The sequence below is a fragment of the Clavelina lepadiformis genome, chromosome 6, assembly GCF_947623445.1.
Source record: "Clavelina lepadiformis chromosome 6, kaClaLepa1.1, whole genome shotgun sequence".
NCBI lineage: Eukaryota > Metazoa > Chordata > Ascidiacea > Aplousobranchia > Clavelinidae > Clavelina > Clavelina lepadiformis.
This window is the reverse complement of record NC_135245.1, coordinates 248,652-269,070: the sequence shown is the minus strand read 5'-3', so window position 1 is coordinate 269,070 and position 20,419 is coordinate 248,652. Positions and strand designations below refer to the sequence as shown.

Here is a 20,419-nt window from a genome sequence, read left to right as displayed (position 1 = left end):
TCACAATATATTTGTTCCCGATGTTTCCTCAGAGAATCAAATTCCCACGACTTTTGCCTTATATTCACCTCGACTGAAACAGATAACACTCGTCTCCTTCATAAGATTTGACTCTGACAACCTACTGTTACGTCATAATATGAAATTGCTAAAGCTCCGACTTATTCTGCTGGGGTTGAATGATCAGCTTCAAGATCATTCACTGGTTTCGCTTTTTACCGATCGAAATAATTTTACATCGTACGAGATTCCCTGATGGGACGCATTGCTTTGTACTAAATTAACGTCACAAATACACAACTTATAAAACAACTGTCACGTCACAATCGACTTCTTCTCTCAAGCAAAGTTTTGCGAAATAAAACTGAAAATCTGTCGAGGTTCGAATAAAAACGTGAAGCGCCTCGAGACGCGAATCACGCGATTGACAGCGCCATAAAATTGTTGCCAACTTCTGGCAAAGCTCAAGGCTGGAGCCTCTGGTAAGATGGCGGGCAGCCCTCCTCTTATCGCGACTTTGCTTTTTTTCCACGCGCATGCGCACAAGTTCTTCCTCGCAATCCAGCTTCGAAGTTTATCAACCGAGCTGGAGATTTATATTATGACGTCGAAAACGCGATGCTTGATTCGTGGATATCTCGAAGTGACTGGTGTTGAAATCGATCAAGTTGTTTTAGTAATTACCGATCCCCCCACACCTTATCATGACGTAATTAAATATGATGTATTTCTTGGAGGCGCGAATCTTCCAGCAGCGACAGATAATGGGGCATTGTTCAGGTTAATACAGCGCACAAGTTCAAAGCATTGTGACGACATAACCAAGCATAAAACACGAGCGGGTATATTGCTTGACTCGTGCTACAAATGAAAGTTGTCATCGTGACGTCAAACATGTTACGCTTCATCGAAATTTCATTTAATTTTTACGTCACAATAAAGTAATTGTTGTTACAACCCGTAGCAAGATTTCAATCAAATAATTGTACTCATCCGCTGTATTCAGGTGTCCCTCGGGGACTGCGCTAAGTGAGCTTCATACATCAGACATATGCTTGCTCGCTTCCTGACTCTTAACACGACATCTTTATGACTTCGCTGTCACGCGTTCTAACAATGGGCATTGTTACGAAAAGAGGCAAAATATCACAAACGCCCGTGATCAGGTGACTTGGGTGCAAATATCAATTCGCGCCAAAATGGTTCGGTGTTGCATGCCGAAATGTGACGTAATAAATGAACAAAGAATGGGAGTTTATTCTGGTCACAATTGCAGAGAACATACACACGAATCACCTCTGATATGTTGGAGACATTTCGGGTCGTCCCATCTCGTCGCCATAATTACGATGGATTTCCTGCAGTTCTTGAAGCAATCGCAAAGTTTCGATGCGATTATCTCCTCTAAATCCAACTTCCTACAAACCTAATCTCACACCGATTGACGAGCTGCTAATCTTTTATCCAATCATGTATTGTTAGATAAACAATTGGAATCTTCTTTATCTCATAACGCGATTAATGCAGTATGAAAAAAGTGTGGAACGCAATCGCGGTATGTCGCGATGTTCACTCGACCAATCAGCATTCAGTGGTATAAAAATCGGTATCTTGACATCGTGTTTATTAAGAAACAATCGGAAACAATGTCTTTCGGGTCACACTCAAGTCTTCTGTTGCATACGAACCAAGCTAAGTATGACGCAGGTGTATTATGACGTTCGCTTCCGCATAGAGTGTTGAAGAATAAAAGGAAAAGTTCGGAAGTTGACCAGATTCGCAGCTTCTTGCTTGTTTGCAGAGTTGGAACAAAACATGTCAAGATTCTTCAAATAACCTTCTCTGCGGGAACCAGCCTCATCTGCGACTTCAATTAAAGCGACCCAGATATGGCGGGAAACGCTGCACTCGCCTTTGTTTGCTTATGACGAAACAAAAGAATTTTAAGAACATCGTCCGAGTTTCATAATAATGTCTATTATGATGTCAAAGAGAAACGTGAAAGTGAAACGAATGAAACTGTTTCGTAATAAAATTTGCTGGATCACGTGATCAGGTAATACAGCATAATTGACTTTGTGCGAGAAATTTTTGTCTCGAAACTTTGTTTCTTAATTTTACCCAACAGCGTCATTTCGAAACCATCTAGTGACGTGTTATCAGCAAAAGTGCCAAGCACATATTTGTGATGTCACAAAACGAAGTCCATGAGGCTTTTAACACAAAACTCTGGTTGTGGTTGATGGCGCTTCTGGTTGGAGAAGTTTCATGAATTACTTCTTTTAATCGCGTTTTACGTCGCCAACAATTCGTTCTGTTGATGCCGAACTCAAAGCGAAATTGTTGAAAACAAACACCTATGTAGCCTACCGTAGCCTACGTCGAAAAATGGCAAACATTCATGATCGGGGAAAATTTTTAGAAAACTTCAATTGTAAACAATAAACATTTGGAACCACAAACAGGTGCTTATAAAATTTACATTCACTCAAACATTTTCAAACGTTTTGAAGCGAAATTCATTTCCTGCGGGGTTCGCTCGATCTAAAATAACTCAGACTTGAAATCCTTCCAAGATGGGGGGAGAAGTTTTAACCTCGGAGGAATTCTTGTAATTTGTTTTCAGTCAATCTGGTTAAGGTAAGATAGAAATGATGACACGTTTTATCGCAAAATTTGATCTCCCAAACGTAACACGATAGTCTCCCAAGGCCCATTCGCTATTAACTAAATGTCGCGTTTTATCGGCGAACCAAATAGCCTATCAATACAGCAGCCACTGTATGTTGTTGTTTATTTCATTTTTCAAAAATAAGGAAAGAAAAATTGTTGTCAGATAGCTGCATGATTTAATTTCTTGCAATTGCTTTGCTTCCAGCTCAAGTGTTTCAATTAATTGATTGGTGACAACTGTATTGACGGAAACTAAATAGCCTTAAAATTTATTGCTGTGGAAGTCAACCGAGGGCAACTTTGTCACTGAACTTGTTGATAAGAATGCTATTTGGCAAGCATCGCAAAATACATGACCAATCAGCAAACTCCCAAGCCGTGCGTTGTGGCTGAAAATAAAAAAAAAACATGTTTGCGGTGGAACTGAAACCTGAAAGTGACAGCAAGCAGCCGGCGGTGTCTAACAATAAAACCAGATCTTACCAAAATATCTATCGTTTGTTTTGCTTCAACATCTATTAAATTTATCTTGTCAAACTTAACAGTTAAAAACTTCGATGTTTGAAAAGAGCACAATGATTTGATACAATATTTCCATGTCTTCGAGTTTAAAATATTCCTCCTTTTCATGAAGCTTCTCGCAAGCATGATGTGTGGAAACATCAAGAAGATATCTGATGTATCACTTTCTCATGATCATAAAAGTTAAATCTTAAAGTGCAAACTTTTCTGATTTGCGGAGTGTCGGAATATTTTATATCAGAGGGTTTTGATGATTTCTTACCGCACGAACTCTGGTTACGGAGCGTATGTGTATATGTACGCATTAGCCAATTCACAGAATTTTTAAATTCTTGTAAGCTCATTTAAATTTTTTTAAATTTAGTGTTTACATTGTTACTTTCTTAGGAGAATTTATAAGCACATGTAGGAATTCCCCAAAAATTTGTCCGATTAATTTTATTACTTTTTGAATGGAAGAATACAGCTTGATTTAACGTTAAGTAGCTGGGAAACCAGCTAAACAAGTAGTTGGCTTCTTGCTGGTCCCAAGTTGAGGCGGAGTTAGTGATTGGGTGAAATTAACTTGGTAGGCTTAAACCGTTGCACTAAAATTTTATTATTACAGTCTACTAAGAGTGCGAATACCACCGATATTGCATTTTCCAGCATTTATTGTGAAAACGCAAGGGTATTCCATATTCAACTTGGGGGGTTTCTTTTTGAATATTTTAAGCAAAATTGTTGTCCTTGGTAGCAAAATAATCTGGGAAAAATAAGAAGTCTGACCGGCAGTATCTGTTGGCTAAAAGCGAAATGGATGCTCATTCTTTGTCAAAGTTTGCGATTGCTTCAGTGAAACCTCCGGTGATTGCTGGAACTAAATTCTGCCAAACTCTACATGATAAGAATGATGACAATGAAATCGACTGCTTTGTGCAGGTGAATAGATTTCTATGCTTACTTCTAGGCTGTTGTATACGCATTTCTCGGGCTATTAAGTTTTCATAATGTGCAATAGAATAAATAAGGCAGCTCCGATAAATTTTGACACTCATTGCGTCATAACTTCATAGCTTTGACATAGATTGTAAACAAAGTTTTATGCGTTGAAGCTCACGCGAAGAATTAACACAAAATGATGTTTTTTTCATAAAATTGTACTTAAATTAAGTCACCGATCAGTGATGCACGAATTTTATTGTTTTGAAGTTTTTAAGTTGTTTATTGAAATTTCATTCATGATAAACTCATGGAACTCAACATGTCTTTGTTTGAAAGTAAAATGCCAGAGATAATTTCTTTCTGGCAGCATTTTCATTTCTATTTCACTGGTTATTTTAATTTAGACAAAGCTACTTCGGTAAACTGCAGCTGGTGGAGTAGGCACTTATAAAGGTTACTACTTACTACTACTTACTAGTTACTACTACGTGCCGTTTAACGAAGTAGGAAAATACAAATACGGCAATTACACTATAGTCTGTTAATAGAAATGATTGCTAATTTCCAACTAAAAACGACGTATTAACCTTTCAAAAGTGTAAATTAAGCAAAAAACTAATCCCCTCTGACCCAAACTGTCATCTCTCATGACTAAATTACATCAAAAATAAATTCAGGCAAAACAAAAAAAGTCAAACATTATCAAGATTCGGACCCAAAACCTCCCGCATACGAGTCCTATTGACACCTATCAGTGAAAATCTGTTGGTCACTGTATTGTGATTCAGCAACACATTGAAATTGAACAAATTGAAGTAAAAGCTATTTTTTGACTTAAAACCACTTAAAATCCCAAAGTCTAGATAAATTAAAACTAATCCCCTCCGACCCAAACTCTCACCTTTTATGACTAAAATTAGGTCAAAACTAAATCTGTACAAAAAAAACAGCAGCAAGATTTGAACCCAAGACCTCCAGCATACGAGTCCCATCATTAACTCCACGCCACCGCATTGCTTTCTTCCCCTCTTATATAACGACGGTGATAAACGCATCAGCGAAAATCTGTCTGTCACCGTATTGTGATTCAGCAACTTCGGTAAATGGTTGCCGGTGAAATAGTCACTTTATATCTTTTATATTTCAAGTATCCTGCCACGAAGATTTAGTTTGACTTCAAAATGCACCATTACAGTTTTCTTTTTTCAGCTAAATTTGATGAAAGCACAGTTTTCTTTTACTTTTGTGGTCATTTTTTCAAATCTTGCAACATGAAATATCATTGAAGGAAACAAGTCTTAATGGTTGTGACACTATAAACCAATTCACTAAGAACGCAAGTCCAAGTCGAGCCATTTTTATTATGTTCCTTAGTTGAGTCAGTCTTGTTCATCAAGTCCAAATCTTAAAGCACACCAAGTCACAACAAAGTCAAATTTAGTGCAGAAGTGCCACAGGATGCCTTTGTATAGTAGATACCAGATGGTCCAGCTACGCTTGATAAAAGAAGATTTTATCCTATAAAGTTACCTCATATATTAAAATTGTGCCAGTTTACAGCGCTGTACATTTTTACTGCTTGAGTTATATCCCAAAGTTGTATTTGATGGTTAGGCGCTGATGGACCAGCACTTAACACAAAGAATAAGGCATTTATGTTTGATGTAAATGCAAAAAAATGTGGGAAAACTTTTCTTTTTGATATTTATTGGATTTCAGGTTTTAATTTTCATACATTTTAGAAACATTTCGAAGAAGACACAATGTTCGTCAATCAACCGGAACCACCAAATTTTCGGAAAGTGAACCAGGTGGAGCGCGTTGGTTTGCAAGCGTTGGAGGTAAATCGGGACACGTTGACGGCTGAGTTTTACGGCAAAATTCAGAAATTGAAGAAGGAACACCAGAAGACACTGTCATTGCTCAACCAATATTATGTCACTTCTGGGGGAAGGTGGGTCCTTATCTGCTCATTGTGGCACAACTTGTCCCTGGGATTCAGATAAAATTTCTGGCTTTTCTTTATTTGTATAGTTGTTGGTTGTTTCTGGTGACATAACTATGACATCATAATATACCCATTACGCGGCAGATGTCATTCGGATATTGCGACTTACGACCACTTCGGCAATAAAAAGATGAACGACCTGATCCCGGATTATGTGGAGTACACGAGACACAACACTCTTCTTCATGGGACCAGACCTGACCAAGAGGCTGACCTTGTTCCCGGCTTCACTGCTAAAGGTCAAGTTCGGTTCAAAAGTGAAACAGAGAGTCATGTGAGGTCATCGGAGGATGAGTCAGAGGAAGTAGCCGGTGCCGACTCATCACATGGTGACTCGATGGAAGTCGTTAACCAGATGTGGGAAAACTTTTCGTTAGATAATTACATGGAGAAAGACAATAAAAGACCAGTTAAAAAGAATTTGAAAGTGAGACCAACCAGCGCACCAGTGAAGCAGCGAGAATGGTCGCCGGTAATCACCATCCCGGAACCATTCAATATGACACTGCGCGAGGAAATGAAGAAGGGAAAGTCCCACACCAGGTTGGAAATTATTACAAAATGATAATAAACTTGTCAGTTATGATTTCTATGACTCTGTGATGCAACAAAAACTTACATCATCTTTTCCAGATCATCGAGGGAAGTGTCGTCGCGGCAACAGCAGCGAGAGGAGGAGGAGCGCTTGGAGTTGTCGAGGCAGACAAAGGCCCGAGACCCCCCGGCCCACATCTACCTCCCATTGTACGACGAGATGAAGGAAAGGAGGGAGCAGAGGTCAAGGTTCAACAAAGAATATTCCGCCGCCACGCTGATGACAATGCAACGACCATTCTCATTCGCTGAACGTGACGAACAGAAAATCAAACTAAAGGTTCCTTTATTTTGCTTCAGTGTTAAGTTGTGTTCATCATTTTGTTGAGTTGTTACTTTTAATTCATTATCGATGGAGTTTGATTGTTTGATTCTGCAATAATCAATTTTATAGAAACAAAAAGAGAAAGAAAAAGACCAAAAGGAACTCATTAAAATAAAGAAGATGTCCATGTTTGAGGCGAGTCGTGTACCATACAGTGTCCATGATCCGACAGTTTCAGACAAACTCGTAGAAGAAGAACTCTATCGCAAGATCAAGATTAAGTTGAGGTAAACTTTGTAGACATCATAACAGATAAAGTGACCGTGGCCTGCTAGATGCTTCTTTAAATTGCGAGCACAGGTTGTGCTGTAAATAGCAGTGATGTCACTTGCATGGCAGATCAGAGGATTTAATGCGCATGTCGGCCCTCCCACCGAGAATGCAAGCTCATGACCTGATGGCAGCGGACAAGCGCAGGAAGTGGCAACACGACGTCGATCGACGGACAACTTATTCATTCCGCCCGAAGACCCACGACATTCCTGATTTTGATGTGTTGCACAAAAAAGATGAACTTGAGATGTTTTCCCGCAAGGCGGAGCAAGAAACAACAGTTGTGGAGCCGTTCAATTTAAGAACTTCAGAACGATCGAAACAACGCTCAATTGTTCGTGATAAAGAGCTGAAGGAGTTGGAAGATAGCTGGGAGGAGGATAACATAAGAAGAAAAAGAAGAACGTACTCCGGAAAATCTTCGCAGTTTACAGGTATAGTTGATGTCTATTGTAGGAATTGTGTTCGATGCTTAGCTCATGGTGATCTGCAGATTCGATTCCGGCTCGGATGACAGATTCAGCTCGTCTTCGGATTGAGAACATGAGGCGGTCGCTCCAAGAAGCGGATGTTGTGATTGCGAGGGCAAAGGAGGAGGAGAGAGATCGTGAGGAGAGGAGGAGAAATCTTGCACACAGAGTTGCTCAGAAGTCGATGATGAACGACACGAGCGCATCATTCGCAACATCACAGGATGAGAAGCTGAGGAGATACAGGTTCAACTTTGCTTGATAATTTGTGGAGCTTCTTGGTTCATCATCTCTGATGATGGGAAACTGTATTTCTAATTGATTTATGAACCTCCAGGAAAGAACTCCGTGAGCGCCAGAGAAGATACAACAAATTCCTGGAGGAAGTGAAGCAGAGAGTGGATGAGAGACCCCTCCTCTTTGAGCAGCACGCCGAGGTATTTTCAGCTTCAATTTCACGCTCCAGCAGGTTTTAAATCAGTTAGATTTTTCAGAAAGTGGCAAAAGCAAAAGCAGAGAAGAGGTTCCAAGACATTCTTGAAACGTCTGGACTTGACAACGATTTTGTTGAAAATAAAACTCGTCGTAGTCTCGAATCAGACAGCTTTGAACCTCTTTCATCACATGACCTTCGTTCAACCAATGACAGTGAAGTAGTTGGCGTCACCTTACGGAGGTTTGTTTTCTTCTTTTAAATTCAGAACTTCTGTGAATGTGGTGATGCTTCGTAAAACTAATGCAACTCCAATCAACAGCAGCACGAAATATGATGTTGATAGTGGTTCTTCGGATGATGAAAGCAGTGATGACGTCACCGACGATGATACAAAAGAGGATACTGTGGTCAAGGAAGTTGTGTTTGCTTAGATCTGCTGCTCATTGATGCGTCGTCAACTAGTGATTGAATGATTGTGAACATAAGCTATCATAAATTTATCGAACTGAAAAACAAACTAACTCTAATTTGCAATATCACATTTCTTCCAAAAAAGCGCACTCACTTTGCTTGTGATGTCACTAACTGCATTGTTACACAAGGCGCACTATTTCCACACGTCCTTAGCTTTACAGTTAAACATCGAACCTACCTAACAATTGCTCATTGTTGCTTTATGACATCATAATCTTTTACACAACGTTTTGTAGCTTGCGTGTTTTCCATGCATCTGATATGTGCCAAATATTTGTGCCAATCCCAGTTTGTTTGAAGAATACGCAGCAGAGCCAAGAAGAATGAATGATCCAAGAAGTCATTGCATTGATGATTAGTTTCTTGTCTTGTTTATTCTTTGAATATTAGTTGTTGGTTGCACGAGATGTCAAAGTCACTGAAATTTTATCAACTGATGAATTCTCATCAAATCGTTGATGTCGAAAACAAACGTCACTGAATATTCCAAACATTCCCAATCACTTTCGATTTGTTTGGGCTGAGCAGAAATCAGTTTCAGTCAGCCACGGGTTATTTACATGGCAACAACCAGATGGGAAAGTTTACAAGCGAGGTCAAAATCTGCACTAACTTGGCCCTTGTCGATCCCAGGGGATTCCCCTCTGTCAGCTGGTGCTGAAGTGTGGACGGACAACGCATTTGCTTATAATGCTAGGGATTGAGTATTTATTACGGAGCAAAAAGGCAGATATACGTGATAAGTGCTTCAGTGCAAATTATTCAAAACTTAAAGTGCTTCTTTCATATCGTGCAAAGGCAGAAATAAACAAAACGGAAAGTTTGTCTAACACAGAATTACTCAAAAAAAAACTAAAATTCGAGCTACAAGTTCTACAAAAGGAGACAGAATTGCTGAGTCAAACCATCTAAGAAGGATGAAGGTAACAAAAATCTATCCTAGTCATAACCTTGGACGAAGTGAACCAAACTACTGCGCAACTATGAGCTTGTTACTGCAAGAATGTGAGCTCAGTGTGACGAGTACGATGTCGTGAACGTGGCGACGGCGCGTCTCGCTTCCGACTCGTGATGCTTCCTCACGGTGTCCGTGTGGTGGCGTGCTTGCCGGTATTCCCTCCCCACCTGCGTGAGAAGTTTATTTTCAACGATCCTGGTCGCGACCGCATCAGCGCTGCTGCAGATCATTGCGCGGTGTTAATACAATGCAAAGTTCCCGACCTGTCTGCTTTCTTCAAGGCGTTGCCTCTCCCCGACCTTCTCAAAATGTTCTTTGGCAAATTTGTTGCGTCTCGCTTGCAGCCAATCAGCGTGACTTTGCTGTCGGTTGAGGTTGTCCAACTCCTTTTGGAAGAAACTGTTTCGGAAACTCTGAAAAACACAAAATCACATCCTTCCATATATTCTGATGTTTTCAAATAAACTTGGAATTCTTGTGAAGTTCTGTTGAGCAAACTCCGACCTAACTTTTTACCAAAAAACATTGATGAAAAAATCTTATCCTCTTTGCACGGAAGCATCGGCCGAGATTATGCAAAACGATTTTAAACAAATGAAAATTTACAAAGAAACGAAGTTGGACAAAATAATGACGTCGACAGTGTAGTAAAAGACAAAACTCATCAGAAATATTTCAACATTGTTCTTAGAATGCGGTTCATATCATGCGGTTCATATCATGTGGTTATCATGAACAGTTTATGAGACCTGGTTGATTTTTGCTTTCGCTTCAATTGTATTGATCAGCTTATTTTCGTATTGTCTTTGCTTCTCCACATCTGACCCAATCCTCATCAGCGCTTGTTGCCTGTTGCGCAAAACTTGTATTTTAAACAAGATTCATGATATGATCATGAGGTGAGCTCACCTCTTCGTGTCTTCGGCATTCCTCGCCTTCATGAAAACATCATTTTCACGATCTGCCCACGTCACCGCCCGCACAGAACTACAACGCCTTTTCAGATCTTGCATTCTGTCCTTGTATGCCTGGACTGGGTAGTCACTGGAGCCGAGTCGAGGCCCGTACGCCTGGTACTGCTCAGAAAACAATTGCACTTGTTACGACATAGATCCCATTGTTTATTGCAATATCTTATATCACCTCCGGCTTTTCAACGTAGGGAGTTTTCAGATGTTTCATCAGTCTTGCTCGATCACTTTTTATACCAGGACCATCAACAACCTGGTACATTGACCTGCTGTTGATTGGTCCTTCGTACGAGCCAAAGTCTGGATCCTTCCACGTGCTGTACTGCACACAACCACACAAACAGTCATTGCCACCACGCAAATAATAAACATTCACTTAAAAGTTAATTTCATCATTTCAATACTGAATTTTCCCTCAAACCATCACCATACAACCATATATGGTCAAACTGCTCATAGAAATAAATAACAAACCATTCCTGGTCGTCGCCGTTGAAACTCTGGTTGATGGTGTAGACGAGGTTGCGGTGTTTGTGGCCAGTACTTCTTCCATTCTGGTCTCTCACTGCTCTTTCCGCGTCGTCTTAGAAATGAAGTTTTCGTGTTTGTTCCTCTGTCCACCACTAGAGGGTAGCGTGCCACTGCTTGGTCAGTTGTGTCCGTCTCATAATCACTGGGATAAGCAAAAAGTAAAAAACAAAGATTGGAAACACTGTTGTTGATGAACATTGCACCTGTCGCTCTCTGATGACGTCATTTCTTTCCAATCGCGAGAAGTTTGCAAAAGTTCGTGCTCTTCAAGTTGTCGGTCGACCAAATCGTCAAGTTCTTTGTTGTTCATCTCTGTGCCTGCACGAGATAGGAGACATTGGAGCACAACATCAACCAAACATTGCTGCATTGGACAAAATTATCAACACATCGATAATTACAACGAGTAACATAGAAATAAACCTTCCAACTTGGGGTGAGTTACGGGATATCGCCTCCGATACGGCAGCACTGTCTCGGGGTAGAAGGGCCATGGCCAGGTCCCATACAATAGGTCAGGTCGGTGGAGGATGACCTCTGGCCAGGACTTGAGCAGACTGGGCACAGGGGTAAGGAGGGGGTAGGTGGGTAAATGATAGAAAACCCGATGCAACCACGGCTGGTAGAAAGTGTGCCTCCTGTAACATCAAATAAGGATTATTACATCATACAAGTGATGACATAATGATATCACTTTACCTCATCGATACCAGTGGGTCCCACGGAGCTGAATTGATGACGTCATCAACGTGTTTGGGCAGCGAGGGGTAACCTGATGGGAGTTCGGTTGAGTCGGCTGAGTCGATGAGAGACTTCCTCGCCGATATCTGAAGAAGAATAAGAAATGGAATCAAAGTGAACAAACCCAATGTATTTGGGTTTGATGCACTCACTGGCATCTGCAGCTCCACAACAATTCTGTCGTGGAGGAGATTTGGAATCCAGACCGCCACTCCCCTCGGAATGGTTTCAGTCTTCCCGTTCCAGAACGTCACAACAATGTCACTGTCCTTTGGGTCTCCTGCAAGTACATGATCATGATGAGTGGCAACAAGATGAAGATGGGATGGAGACACTCACCGATGGTGTTCCTCCTTTCGATTCCTCTCAGCACCTTCCCTGGACCATACCTCTTCCCATCCTGCTGCCATGGAGCTAACACCTGCAACCAGACAGTGTTTCACCCACGTCATAAATACCTATTATGATGCAAATACCTTGTCATCAGCAACAATAGAGTGTCTGAGGGCGTCGTTCACGGCGATCATATCGTGCAGGGCTGTCTCCTGCATACGAAGGTCACGACCCTTCCTGGTACGGTTAAACTCAATCAGAAATCGACTTCTACTACCCTGTACATAGATATCTTATTAAATGGGAAACATTTTGTGATCGTTAAAGAAAGCATCAGAAACAAATCTAACATTAACATCTTGTGCGATGTGGCCGATGTAATAATAGCCGTCATCATCTCGACGTGCGAGAACCCTTGTGCCACGAGCCACCACACTTGCCACCGGGTTGCGCTCAACAGCATCTTTCAGCACTTCCGTGTGAAGATAGGAGTGTGGTGAATATCTAAAGCATCGAAGAATGAAAAATGAGTTGAGGAAATAACGAGGAGTAATGGAGGAGCCAAGTTATAACTCCAACCTGGACAAGCTTGCACCTGTAATATGGGATGTGGGGTGAAAGAGCGGATGGGATGGTGGAGAGAGAGCTTAGATATGGGTTGTGGGTGAGTGACGCCTCAACACTGCACGTCTTTGTTCCTTCAATCGGGGTGTAAGTCGCGTTATAGAGTTCATTCACCTTAAAATGAAAACTACGTTAATTTAACGAACTGATGTGGACGGGGGAAAAGTTTATGACCTTTCACCTTCTTCACGTTGCCGAGATGCGAGACCTCTACAATGTGAAAGCTCCCTCTAGTGTTCAACGAGAGGTCCTCAAGGAAGGTTCTGGAGATGAGAGGCAACTCGTCCGATCGATCAGTGACGGTGATGCAATGGACTGGACGTCCGTGGCTGGCTTTGATCACTCGGTGGACAATCTCACCAGGTTCTTGGTCCGGCATCCCATCGGTCAGCTAAATTCAATGATGTCACAATACAACATAGTGATGTCATTTATTAGTTAATGGAATTTACCAAGTAAACTGCTTCACATCTTGGTTCATCAAATGCCATCTCGAGTGCATGGAGCATGTCACTACCTGTCTGGCTCTCTATGCCACGAAGCCATCGTGTGGCAGCATTTACAGTTATCGGAGTACATTCCACCATCTGATCCGACCATTGTGTTATCTGCAAAGAACGAAAGGAACTTATTGTGAGCAATCGTCTGTCAACAATGGTCACATGACAAATTGTTGACGACAAATTTTAATTTAAGACTCTTCATCAACAACCATGTCAGTTCATCGTTAAATGTTTAATGAGTTTGTGCCGATCAAAACCCACACAATAGCAGGCAAGACTGCTGCAGTGTTGAGATCGACCAACATGACAAACATCAAAGTTTTACCTCAGAGCTGAATTCTATTAAGTTGAAAGTAGTTCCTGGTCTGTTGTAAGCTCGATCAATCAAAATTTCACAAATGTGATCTTTAATAAATGAGAGTACGTCGTACATGGAACCCGACGTGTCAATCACAAAAGTTATATTCTTCTCAGGGATTTCCCCAAATAAGTTGTTAATGTAGGAAGACATTTTTGTTAAACCTCCAAAACCTTTCATAGAAATCAAAAGCATGGAAAAGGAAGCATGATAACGTTGAAGAAAATTAAACTAGAATCTGTATGCATATGTAGTCATGTGATCTAAATCATTCCAGGCTTTCACCCATTCACGGTATCGTGCTGGTTGGCGTTTTATCAAAACTTCAACCCCTGCGTTGGGGAAGCTTTTGCACGGCTTCTCAGTCAATACTTCTCACAGGTTTAAAACATTCTTAAGTCGACTTTCACAGGATTTCATAATTAACAATAAATCTTGCCAACTACAGCAGAGGTTTGTTAATTCGACTTTGTTTGACTCAATATTTTGAAAAACTCGAAGAAGAAATTTCATTGGTCAGAAAACCAAAATGTTTATTCCTTGCTAAGGACCTGACTAGTAGGCTACTGGTTATCTCAAAATTAGTTGAAAATCCATTCACTGTAAACACTGCGGTGATTCAACTCATTAACGTTAAACTATTGCCTGCGCACCAGTGTATAATGCTGAAGAACTGTCACAGCACAGCAGTTGAAAGGCAACGAAGATAGACACAACAGTAGAAGAAATTTGTAAGTGCAACGTGAACAATTAAAGCTATTACGCTAAGTGAGATAAAACAGTAAGGCAAGCAAAGTGAATCTGGAAAAGATAAAATATTTTTTGAAAGTAAGCTAACCTAGGCAGGGCTGACGCAGTTTAACTAAAGTTGCTACACATAAAAAGACAACTTGGAAGCAGTATACCACTATTTTTGTCCTTGATGTTATCATTTTGTACTTAAGTTTAGATAAATAATAGTTTCATCAAACTTAGCTGAAAAAAGAAAACAACTTTAATGATGCATTTTGAAGTCCAACTAAATATTCACGGCAGGATATTCACGACTATTTCACCGGTGTCCGTTCACCGAAGTTGCTGAATCACAATACGGTGACCGGCAGATTTTCGTTGATGTGTTTATCACTCTTGTTTTATAAGAGGGGAAGAAAGCAATGCGGTGGCGTAGTGTTTAACAATGGGACTCGTGTGCTGGAGGTCTTGGGTTCAAATCTTGATAATGTTTGACTTCTTTTGTTTTGTCTGAACTTATATTTGATGTAATTTAGTCATGAGTGGTGAGAGTTTGGATCAGAGGGGATTAGTTTAAGGTTAAATTACACTTTGGAACAACTAATATTTATTGGATTGGTCATTTTAATTGGAAAATTAGCGTTTACTTCAATTTGTTTGCCGTAGTTTCCTACTTCGATAAACGGCGGCTGGTAAAATAAGTATCTACTTCACCGACCTCCGTTTCACGAAGTAGCCTTTTCCAAATTCTATAACCTGCGACGTTGCCTTTCTTTAATCAAAGAGACAACCCTTGTACAGTTTATACAAACATATGCAACGTCCTTAATAGTATTCTAGTGTCCTTAATAGAATTGGAGCCAAACAATTTAATTAAAACATCAAAAATTGGACATCAGAATTGTCGTCGTCTTGCATATGCCATAATATTAGTTATATTTTGGAACGGTGCAAATTTTTGAGTTATATTTGTCAGCTGCTGAAGGCAGGAGCAACTTTCCAATATGGCTCCCTTGTCTCAGGTCGCCTGCAGAGATGAACATGCAGACATAGGCCACCATTTCTTTTTTATTTTGCAGTTTTAAAGTTAAACTGGTCATTCACATTTACCCACTATTTTGCCGGCGTTGAGCTAATTCTGTTAGTTCTGTACATATACTGCTGGCCGTAGGCTACAGTAACCTGACTGTATTATATTACTCAGTTACGCACCGGCAGATCAGTAACTGTCGTACGTACAAAAATAAAAAATTGTTACATAAAATCTTACACCGTTATTTTCTAGTGCGGTCCTTTACATAACTAAGGATCTTACACTTCACCTCACTGTAATTAAATGCGTTTAAAACACGAAAAATCAAAGACATTCCAAAGATATGACGAGTGAACCACATCACTTTTGTTGACGGCATCTCACGTTGCCAACAGCAATTAAATAACTCATAAACATCATATTTTGTAGTTAGCAGTTTTTTGTGTAGAAAAAGCTAATCTTATCTGACTTAATGAAACTACTTTCAGATGAACTATTTGTAATCTTTATAACTTATTTGTAGTTCTTTTATTACTTCAAAAATTAATATATATTTTGTGCAGTATTTCTATTTTCGACCACCCCACAGATACTGTAGTGACCAAAAATAAAAGATTCGACACGCAACTTCTAATTTTGCATGCATAGCACGTAATTCATTTTTTTTCATCTTCAATGTTGTGGACGAAAAAATTGTTCTGACGCAGATGGTCGCAAACATTTTAGCAGTTAATGCAAATAATTTCCACAAATTGGATGGGCAAACTTGACAAGGCCTCGAGGGCAGAAACGTGAATTACAGGCTAAAACAGAGAACGTAGAAAAGTTATTAGCATCAGCACAGCCACAAAAATCAAATATAATGCATAAAAAATAATTGGAAATTCTGTGATCTATGTTCAATTTAGAGATGAAAAACAATTTTTTTTGTTTTAAAGTTGTTTTATAGTTTTATTGTGTCTATGTGGGCTGTAATGAAAAACTTTTGTTTCATGACTGAACAGCTGATGAACACGTGGTTACAGGAAAGCATTTAGTGCAGAGACCATAGAAATCCCATAGTGGTTAATATGAAGACTTGGTTTGGTGGACTACCAGTATGTGTAGATGACTACAGGAAGGGTTTCCATTGAATGAAAACGAGAGACAAGTTTGTAAGAGACTCGGAGGTGATGAGCTTTTCGATAATTTGGCTTGACCTACCTGACTTGGTTTGATTTTCTGTTACTGTGTTAAGAGCCACAATTTAAAATGTTTATTCAAACACTTCTACACTTGAATAAATTTATGATAATTCCTGATACTGTTATAGGCTATTCCTTCGTTTATGCTGTCATACAACTCAGCAAATTCACCTAACAGACGCAGAGCTGAACAAAAGCATGGATGTTTCCAAAATTGACGACAGGTTTCAGTCGGTTTTTCGCGACCATCGGTTTAAATCTATCAAAGAGAAACAAAGAAAGATCAAAATAGATGCTCGGTTTCAATCCATGTTCACTGACGACAGATTCAAGGTGAGTCGTTGTTGGTGCCAAGTGGGGTCGTGGCAATGTGAATTCAATTTTGGACGGATTTGTGGAATTAGTAGATTTGGTGAACACCATTTCCCGTCCTATGAGCCATAGTGGAAATTGTGGCAGCTGCACCAGATTCATCAATATGCATAAGGACCTTTTATATCTTCACGCTGATAAACAATTAAAAGCCGGTTGTTTGAACTAGGGCTGGAAATTTTGCAGATTTTCTTTAACTGTTAGCTGCTGTAATCGCTAACTGTCAGGTCACATTGTTAACAGATCCCTTTCCCGGTTACCAGTACTGTATGGGTGGTGAAATATTTTCGATCGCGTTAAATTGTTAAAAACATGTTTTTTGGTTGTTATTTTACAGCGGTTTGAATCCTATGCACTGGACTTGTTCGAAATAACATTTAGTTATGTGGACAGCGTAAGAGTTTGTGTGGTATCTGCGGCGTATGTAACAGAAATAAATTAAGTTTACGTTTAGTGTTAGTTTATTGTTTTAAACTTTGTTTGAAATGCCACGCAAACAGACATCTGCAAGGATTTCTAAATTTCTTGTGCTGTTACTGATTGCTCTCTTCAGCAGTTGTCTTGGTTTGTGTCACAATTTGCATGTTTTAGCAAAACTTCAAACATGTTTAAACAGAGCTGGGCAACTCTCGTTTAAAAGGAGTGGTGCTTGTGCTCACGCTTGTTGAAGAAAAATTAAAACACATTTAAAGTTGAATACCCCAGGCATGGCCGTAGCTAAGCTCGGCTGATGCTTTTTGTTGCATTTATTATTCTAAAGACGCCTCACTTCTGACCTCATAGCTAACAACTGGCTACAAGTTGACTCTAAACATCTAAGAAATATTTGATTTTTAACGGCATTGCAACATATTTCTGCGCATGGTTGGGTGACTTGTGCAGGCTTTAGACCCATTTACCTCAGCCAAGAAGTTTTTATTTTAAATGCGTTGTTTGTTAGGTCACTACCTACTATTAATTTCTCAGTGTTTATTCACTTTCACTGCAATTTCAGCTTCAATATGATGTTGATAAGAGGGGAAAACCCGTACATGAAACTTCATCTCAGAATTTAAAGAAATATTATCGACTTTCAAACAAAGAAAGAAAAAGATTAAAATTGGAAAGGAAAAAGGAACGAGATAGTGAGTATATTGTGTGAAGTGATTTTTCAAGAATTATGTTGAAGTGTGGGTTAATTTTGAGTTGAACACACAAGGTCTGGAGTAGACACTGTGCTTGTGCATGAGCCAATAATGCATGAATTTAACTGCCATGCATTGGCAGAGTTGAATCGACTTCTGTCCAATGACAACTTGGTCAAGACGGACTCAAATGAGCTGGAGGAGGAAAATCTGCTGGAGGAATCCGGAGATTCTGAAAGTTCCGACGATTATTCTGGGTGAAAGTTAAAGTCAATTAATTGTCCTTAATGATGATGTCACAGTTATGCATTATGATGTGAAAGTGGGAGATCTACTTGTAGGTCTGAATCTGACTCTTCTGGACCGGATCTTGCTCGTGGAGAAGGAAATGTTGAGTCCAGTTCGGATGAAGAAGAAGACGAAGATCTTCCTCATCAGACCGACCATCACTGGAGTGAACTGGATGTGGAGGCAGAAAGATCGGAGGAGTCATCGAGGAGACTTGCTCTCTGCAACATGGACTGGGAGAGAATAAAGTAAGCTGAGTGGAAGTTGATGAGGATGCGATCGTCTTTATCTTCATCTCTTTTTCGGACAGAGCTATTGATCTACTCGTATTATTCGACTCATTTAAACTTGGGACGGGTCGAGTGGAAAAAGTCACAATTTATCCCTCTGAGTACGGAGCAAAACGAATGGCGGAAGAGAATGAGCTTGGACCGGTTGAACTGAGGGAAGACCATGAAGATGAGGAGGATGGAATGGAAGGAAGAAAGTGGGAAGCTTTGTAAATGGGAGCTACCTCTTTTGTTGAATGACAAATTATCAATTTCCTTAGATTTCAAGTTGAAAAACTTCGAGAGCATCAGATCAAACGACTGAAGTATTATTACGCGGTGATTGATTGTGACTGTGTTGAGACGGCAGATGCAATTTATAAGGTGAGAGGTGCGCTTTGTGGAGCTGACTTGCATGAGTACGACGTCCATTTCTACGCAGGAATGCGACGGCCTTGAATATGAGACAAGTTCAACAAAACTTGACCTCCGATTCATCCCGGATGAGATGACGTTCGACGAACATCCTCCCAAGGATGTTGCGGATCAAATCCCTGACAAAGATTTCTACAAACCATCAAACTTTGTCACCACTGCCCTCAACCAGTCCAAGGTGGACCTGACATGGGACGAGACTGATCATAGACGACTCGCGCTGACAACCCGGAAGTTCAATGAAGATGACCTCGCCAACATGGATATGAATGACTATCTGGCATCATCTAGTGGTGAAGATGACGAAATTGCAGATGAAAATTTTGTTAATCCAGGTCAGGAATCAATTAGTGTTGTATGCGGCGAGGTTTATCGCCGAAACATGATGTGGTTTGGCTGAAGCTGCAATGCTTTGATTTCTCTGTAGGTTTATCATCGAAGACAACTGATGAGGATCAGATCGCACGGTATCGGAGCTTGCTTCTCGGTGATCTGGATGCAGGGGATGATAAGCCAGATGATGTGGACATGGAGATCACTTGGGAGCCTGACCTTCTGGGGGATAAGGAAGTGGTGAGTTTGTGGAAGATGAGGTGATGTTGATCACGAAGGAGTCATAAATTATCTCCATTGCAGGAGGAGGATGCAGGTGATGACTCTGAGGATGGAAGTGAGTCAGAAGAACAAGAATCAATTAAAAGTTCCGAGAAGGTCGAGGAAGATGATGATAGGAGGAAAGCAGAACTTGAAATGTTGATGATGGACGCTGATGATGTCACAAAGAAGCATTTCGACATCCACGAGATCATCAAAGATCAGCAGATGTCCAGGAGGAAAAAGAGGAAGTTGGGAAGGGAAGACGAAGAAGATGAATTCAAAATGAATCTTGACGATTCAAGGTAAAATAATTCTTTGACAGTTTGTTCTTCCACGAATCAAACTCATCCCCCTCGCTTGTAGGTTTTCAGCTCTTTACTCTTCCTCTGCATTCGCTCTTGACCCGAACAATCCTGCCTTCAGGAAGACAAAAGGGATGCAAGAATTGATCAGTGAGAGACACAGTCGACTTCATCAGAGTAGCAATGATGAAAATGGATCAAGAGCTGTGGATCCTCCAGAAATAAAAGAACATGACTCAGACTTATCAAAATTAGTCAACGCCGTTAAAATGAAAACAAAACACGAATTTTCCAAGAAATTAAAATCGAAATAAGTTTCATTTAAATAAATTTGCAAGTATCAATGGATCTTGTGGTTAATAATT

At 40.2% G+C, this 20,419-nt stretch overlaps 3 protein-coding genes across 6 annotated transcripts; 2 read left to right on the top strand and 1 right to left on the bottom strand.

Annotated features, from left to right (window-relative positions):
* Positions 1 to 2,343: 2,343 nt before the first annotated feature.
* On the top strand, positions 2,344 to 9,106 carry LOC143462079 (protein FAM161B-like). Of its 3 annotated transcripts, XM_076960112.1 has the most exons (11): positions 2,344 to 2,465; positions 3,932 to 4,116; positions 5,862 to 6,073; positions 6,212 to 6,670; positions 6,761 to 7,001; positions 7,116 to 7,273; positions 7,386 to 7,753; positions 7,813 to 8,035; positions 8,127 to 8,226; positions 8,284 to 8,465; positions 8,545 to 9,106. In XM_076960112.1, the coding sequence occupies exons 2-11, from the start codon at positions 3,991 to 3,993 to the stop codon at positions 8,654 to 8,656; spliced, it is 2,181 nt and encodes a 726-aa protein (XP_076816227.1). In that variant the 5' UTR covers positions 2,344 to 2,465; positions 3,932 to 3,990; the 3' UTR covers positions 8,657 to 9,106. The 3 variants fall into 3 exon arrangements, with proteins under 3 accessions (XP_076816227.1, XP_076816228.1, XP_076816229.1); XM_076960113.1 differs by lacking the exon at positions 2,344 to 2,465 and having other exon boundaries at positions 3,483 to 4,116; positions 8,548 to 9,106; XM_076960114.1 differs by lacking the exons at positions 2,344 to 2,465; positions 8,284 to 8,465 and having other exon boundaries at positions 3,483 to 4,116; positions 8,491 to 8,630.
* Positions 9,107 to 9,371: 265 nt separating this feature from the next.
* On the bottom strand, positions 9,372 to 14,698 carry LOC143462078 (uncharacterized). Its single transcript, XM_076960111.1, has 17 exons — positions 13,686 to 14,698; positions 13,310 to 13,465; positions 13,039 to 13,248; positions 12,829 to 12,971; positions 12,584 to 12,737; positions 12,377 to 12,511; positions 12,240 to 12,321; positions 12,053 to 12,180; positions 11,859 to 11,986; positions 11,583 to 11,797; positions 11,363 to 11,477; positions 11,103 to 11,301; positions 10,801 to 10,950; positions 10,567 to 10,733; positions 10,407 to 10,506; positions 9,921 to 10,070; positions 9,372 to 9,824 (listed from the first exon to the last, which is right to left on the bottom strand). The coding sequence occupies exons 1-17, from the start codon at positions 13,911 to 13,913 to the stop codon at positions 9,711 to 9,713; spliced, it is 2,574 nt and encodes an 857-aa protein (XP_076816226.1). The 5' UTR covers positions 13,914 to 14,698; the 3' UTR covers positions 9,372 to 9,710.
* A 1,793-nt stretch (positions 14,699 to 16,491) lies between these two features.
* Positions 16,492 to 20,402, top strand: LOC143462416 (ESF1 homolog). Of its 2 annotated transcripts, none has more exons than XM_076960576.1 (11): positions 16,492 to 16,652; positions 16,796 to 17,000; positions 18,034 to 18,163; positions 18,306 to 18,420; positions 18,505 to 18,699; positions 18,762 to 18,938; positions 19,002 to 19,104; positions 19,163 to 19,490; positions 19,583 to 19,728; positions 19,792 to 20,054; positions 20,116 to 20,402. In XM_076960576.1, exons 2-11 carry the CDS (start codon positions 16,866 to 16,868, stop codon positions 20,366 to 20,368), a joined length of 1,845 nt encoding a protein of 614 aa, XP_076816691.1. In that variant the 5' UTR covers positions 16,492 to 16,652; positions 16,796 to 16,865; the 3' UTR covers positions 20,369 to 20,402. The 2 variants fall into 2 exon arrangements, with proteins under 2 accessions (XP_076816691.1, XP_076816692.1); XM_076960577.1 differs by having other exon boundaries at positions 16,493 to 16,652; positions 16,846 to 17,000.
* Positions 20,403 to 20,419: the final 17 nt, after the last annotated feature.

What these genes read in the sequence shown, in the direction of transcription:
- LOC143462416 (XM_076960576.1), top strand. Translation starts at nt 16,866, where the DNA reads ATGGATGTTTCCAAAATTGACGACAGGTTTCAGTCGGTTTTTCGCGAC. An exon ending in CGGCAGATGCAATTTATAAG is followed by an intron (nt 19,105 to 19,162) that starts GTGAGAGGTGCG and finishes ATTTCTACGCAG; the next exon opens with GAATGCGACGGCCTTGAATA. An exon ending in ATGAATCTTGACGATTCAAG is followed by an intron (nt 20,055 to 20,115) that starts GTAAAATAATTC and finishes CCTCGCTTGTAG; the next exon opens with GTTTTCAGCTCTTTACTCTT.
- LOC143462078 (XM_076960111.1), bottom strand. Translation starts at nt 13,913, where the DNA reads ATGCTTTTGATTTCTATGAAAGGTTTTGGAGGTTTAACAAAAATGTCT. An exon ending in ACATCGCACAAGATGTTAAT is followed by an intron (nt 12,512 to 12,583) that starts GTTAGATTTGTT and finishes ATCTATGTACAG; the next exon opens with GGTAGTAGAAGTCGATTTCT. An exon ending in CGAAAGCAAAAATCAACCAG is followed by an intron (nt 10,071 to 10,406) that starts GTCTCATAAACT and finishes TGTGTTTTTCAG; the next exon opens with AGTTTCCGAAACAGTTTCTT.
- LOC143462079 (XM_076960112.1), top strand. Translation starts at nt 3,991, where the DNA reads ATGGATGCTCATTCTTTGTCAAAGTTTGCGATTGCTTCAGTGAAACCT. An exon ending in TATGTCACTTCTGGGGGAAG is followed by an intron (nt 6,074 to 6,211) that starts GTGGGTCCTTAT and finishes ATTACGCGGCAG; the next exon opens with ATGTCATTCGGATATTGCGA. An exon ending in GAGAAGCTGAGGAGATACAG is followed by an intron (nt 8,036 to 8,126) that starts GTTCAACTTTGC and finishes ATGAACCTCCAG; the next exon opens with GAAAGAACTCCGTGAGCGCC.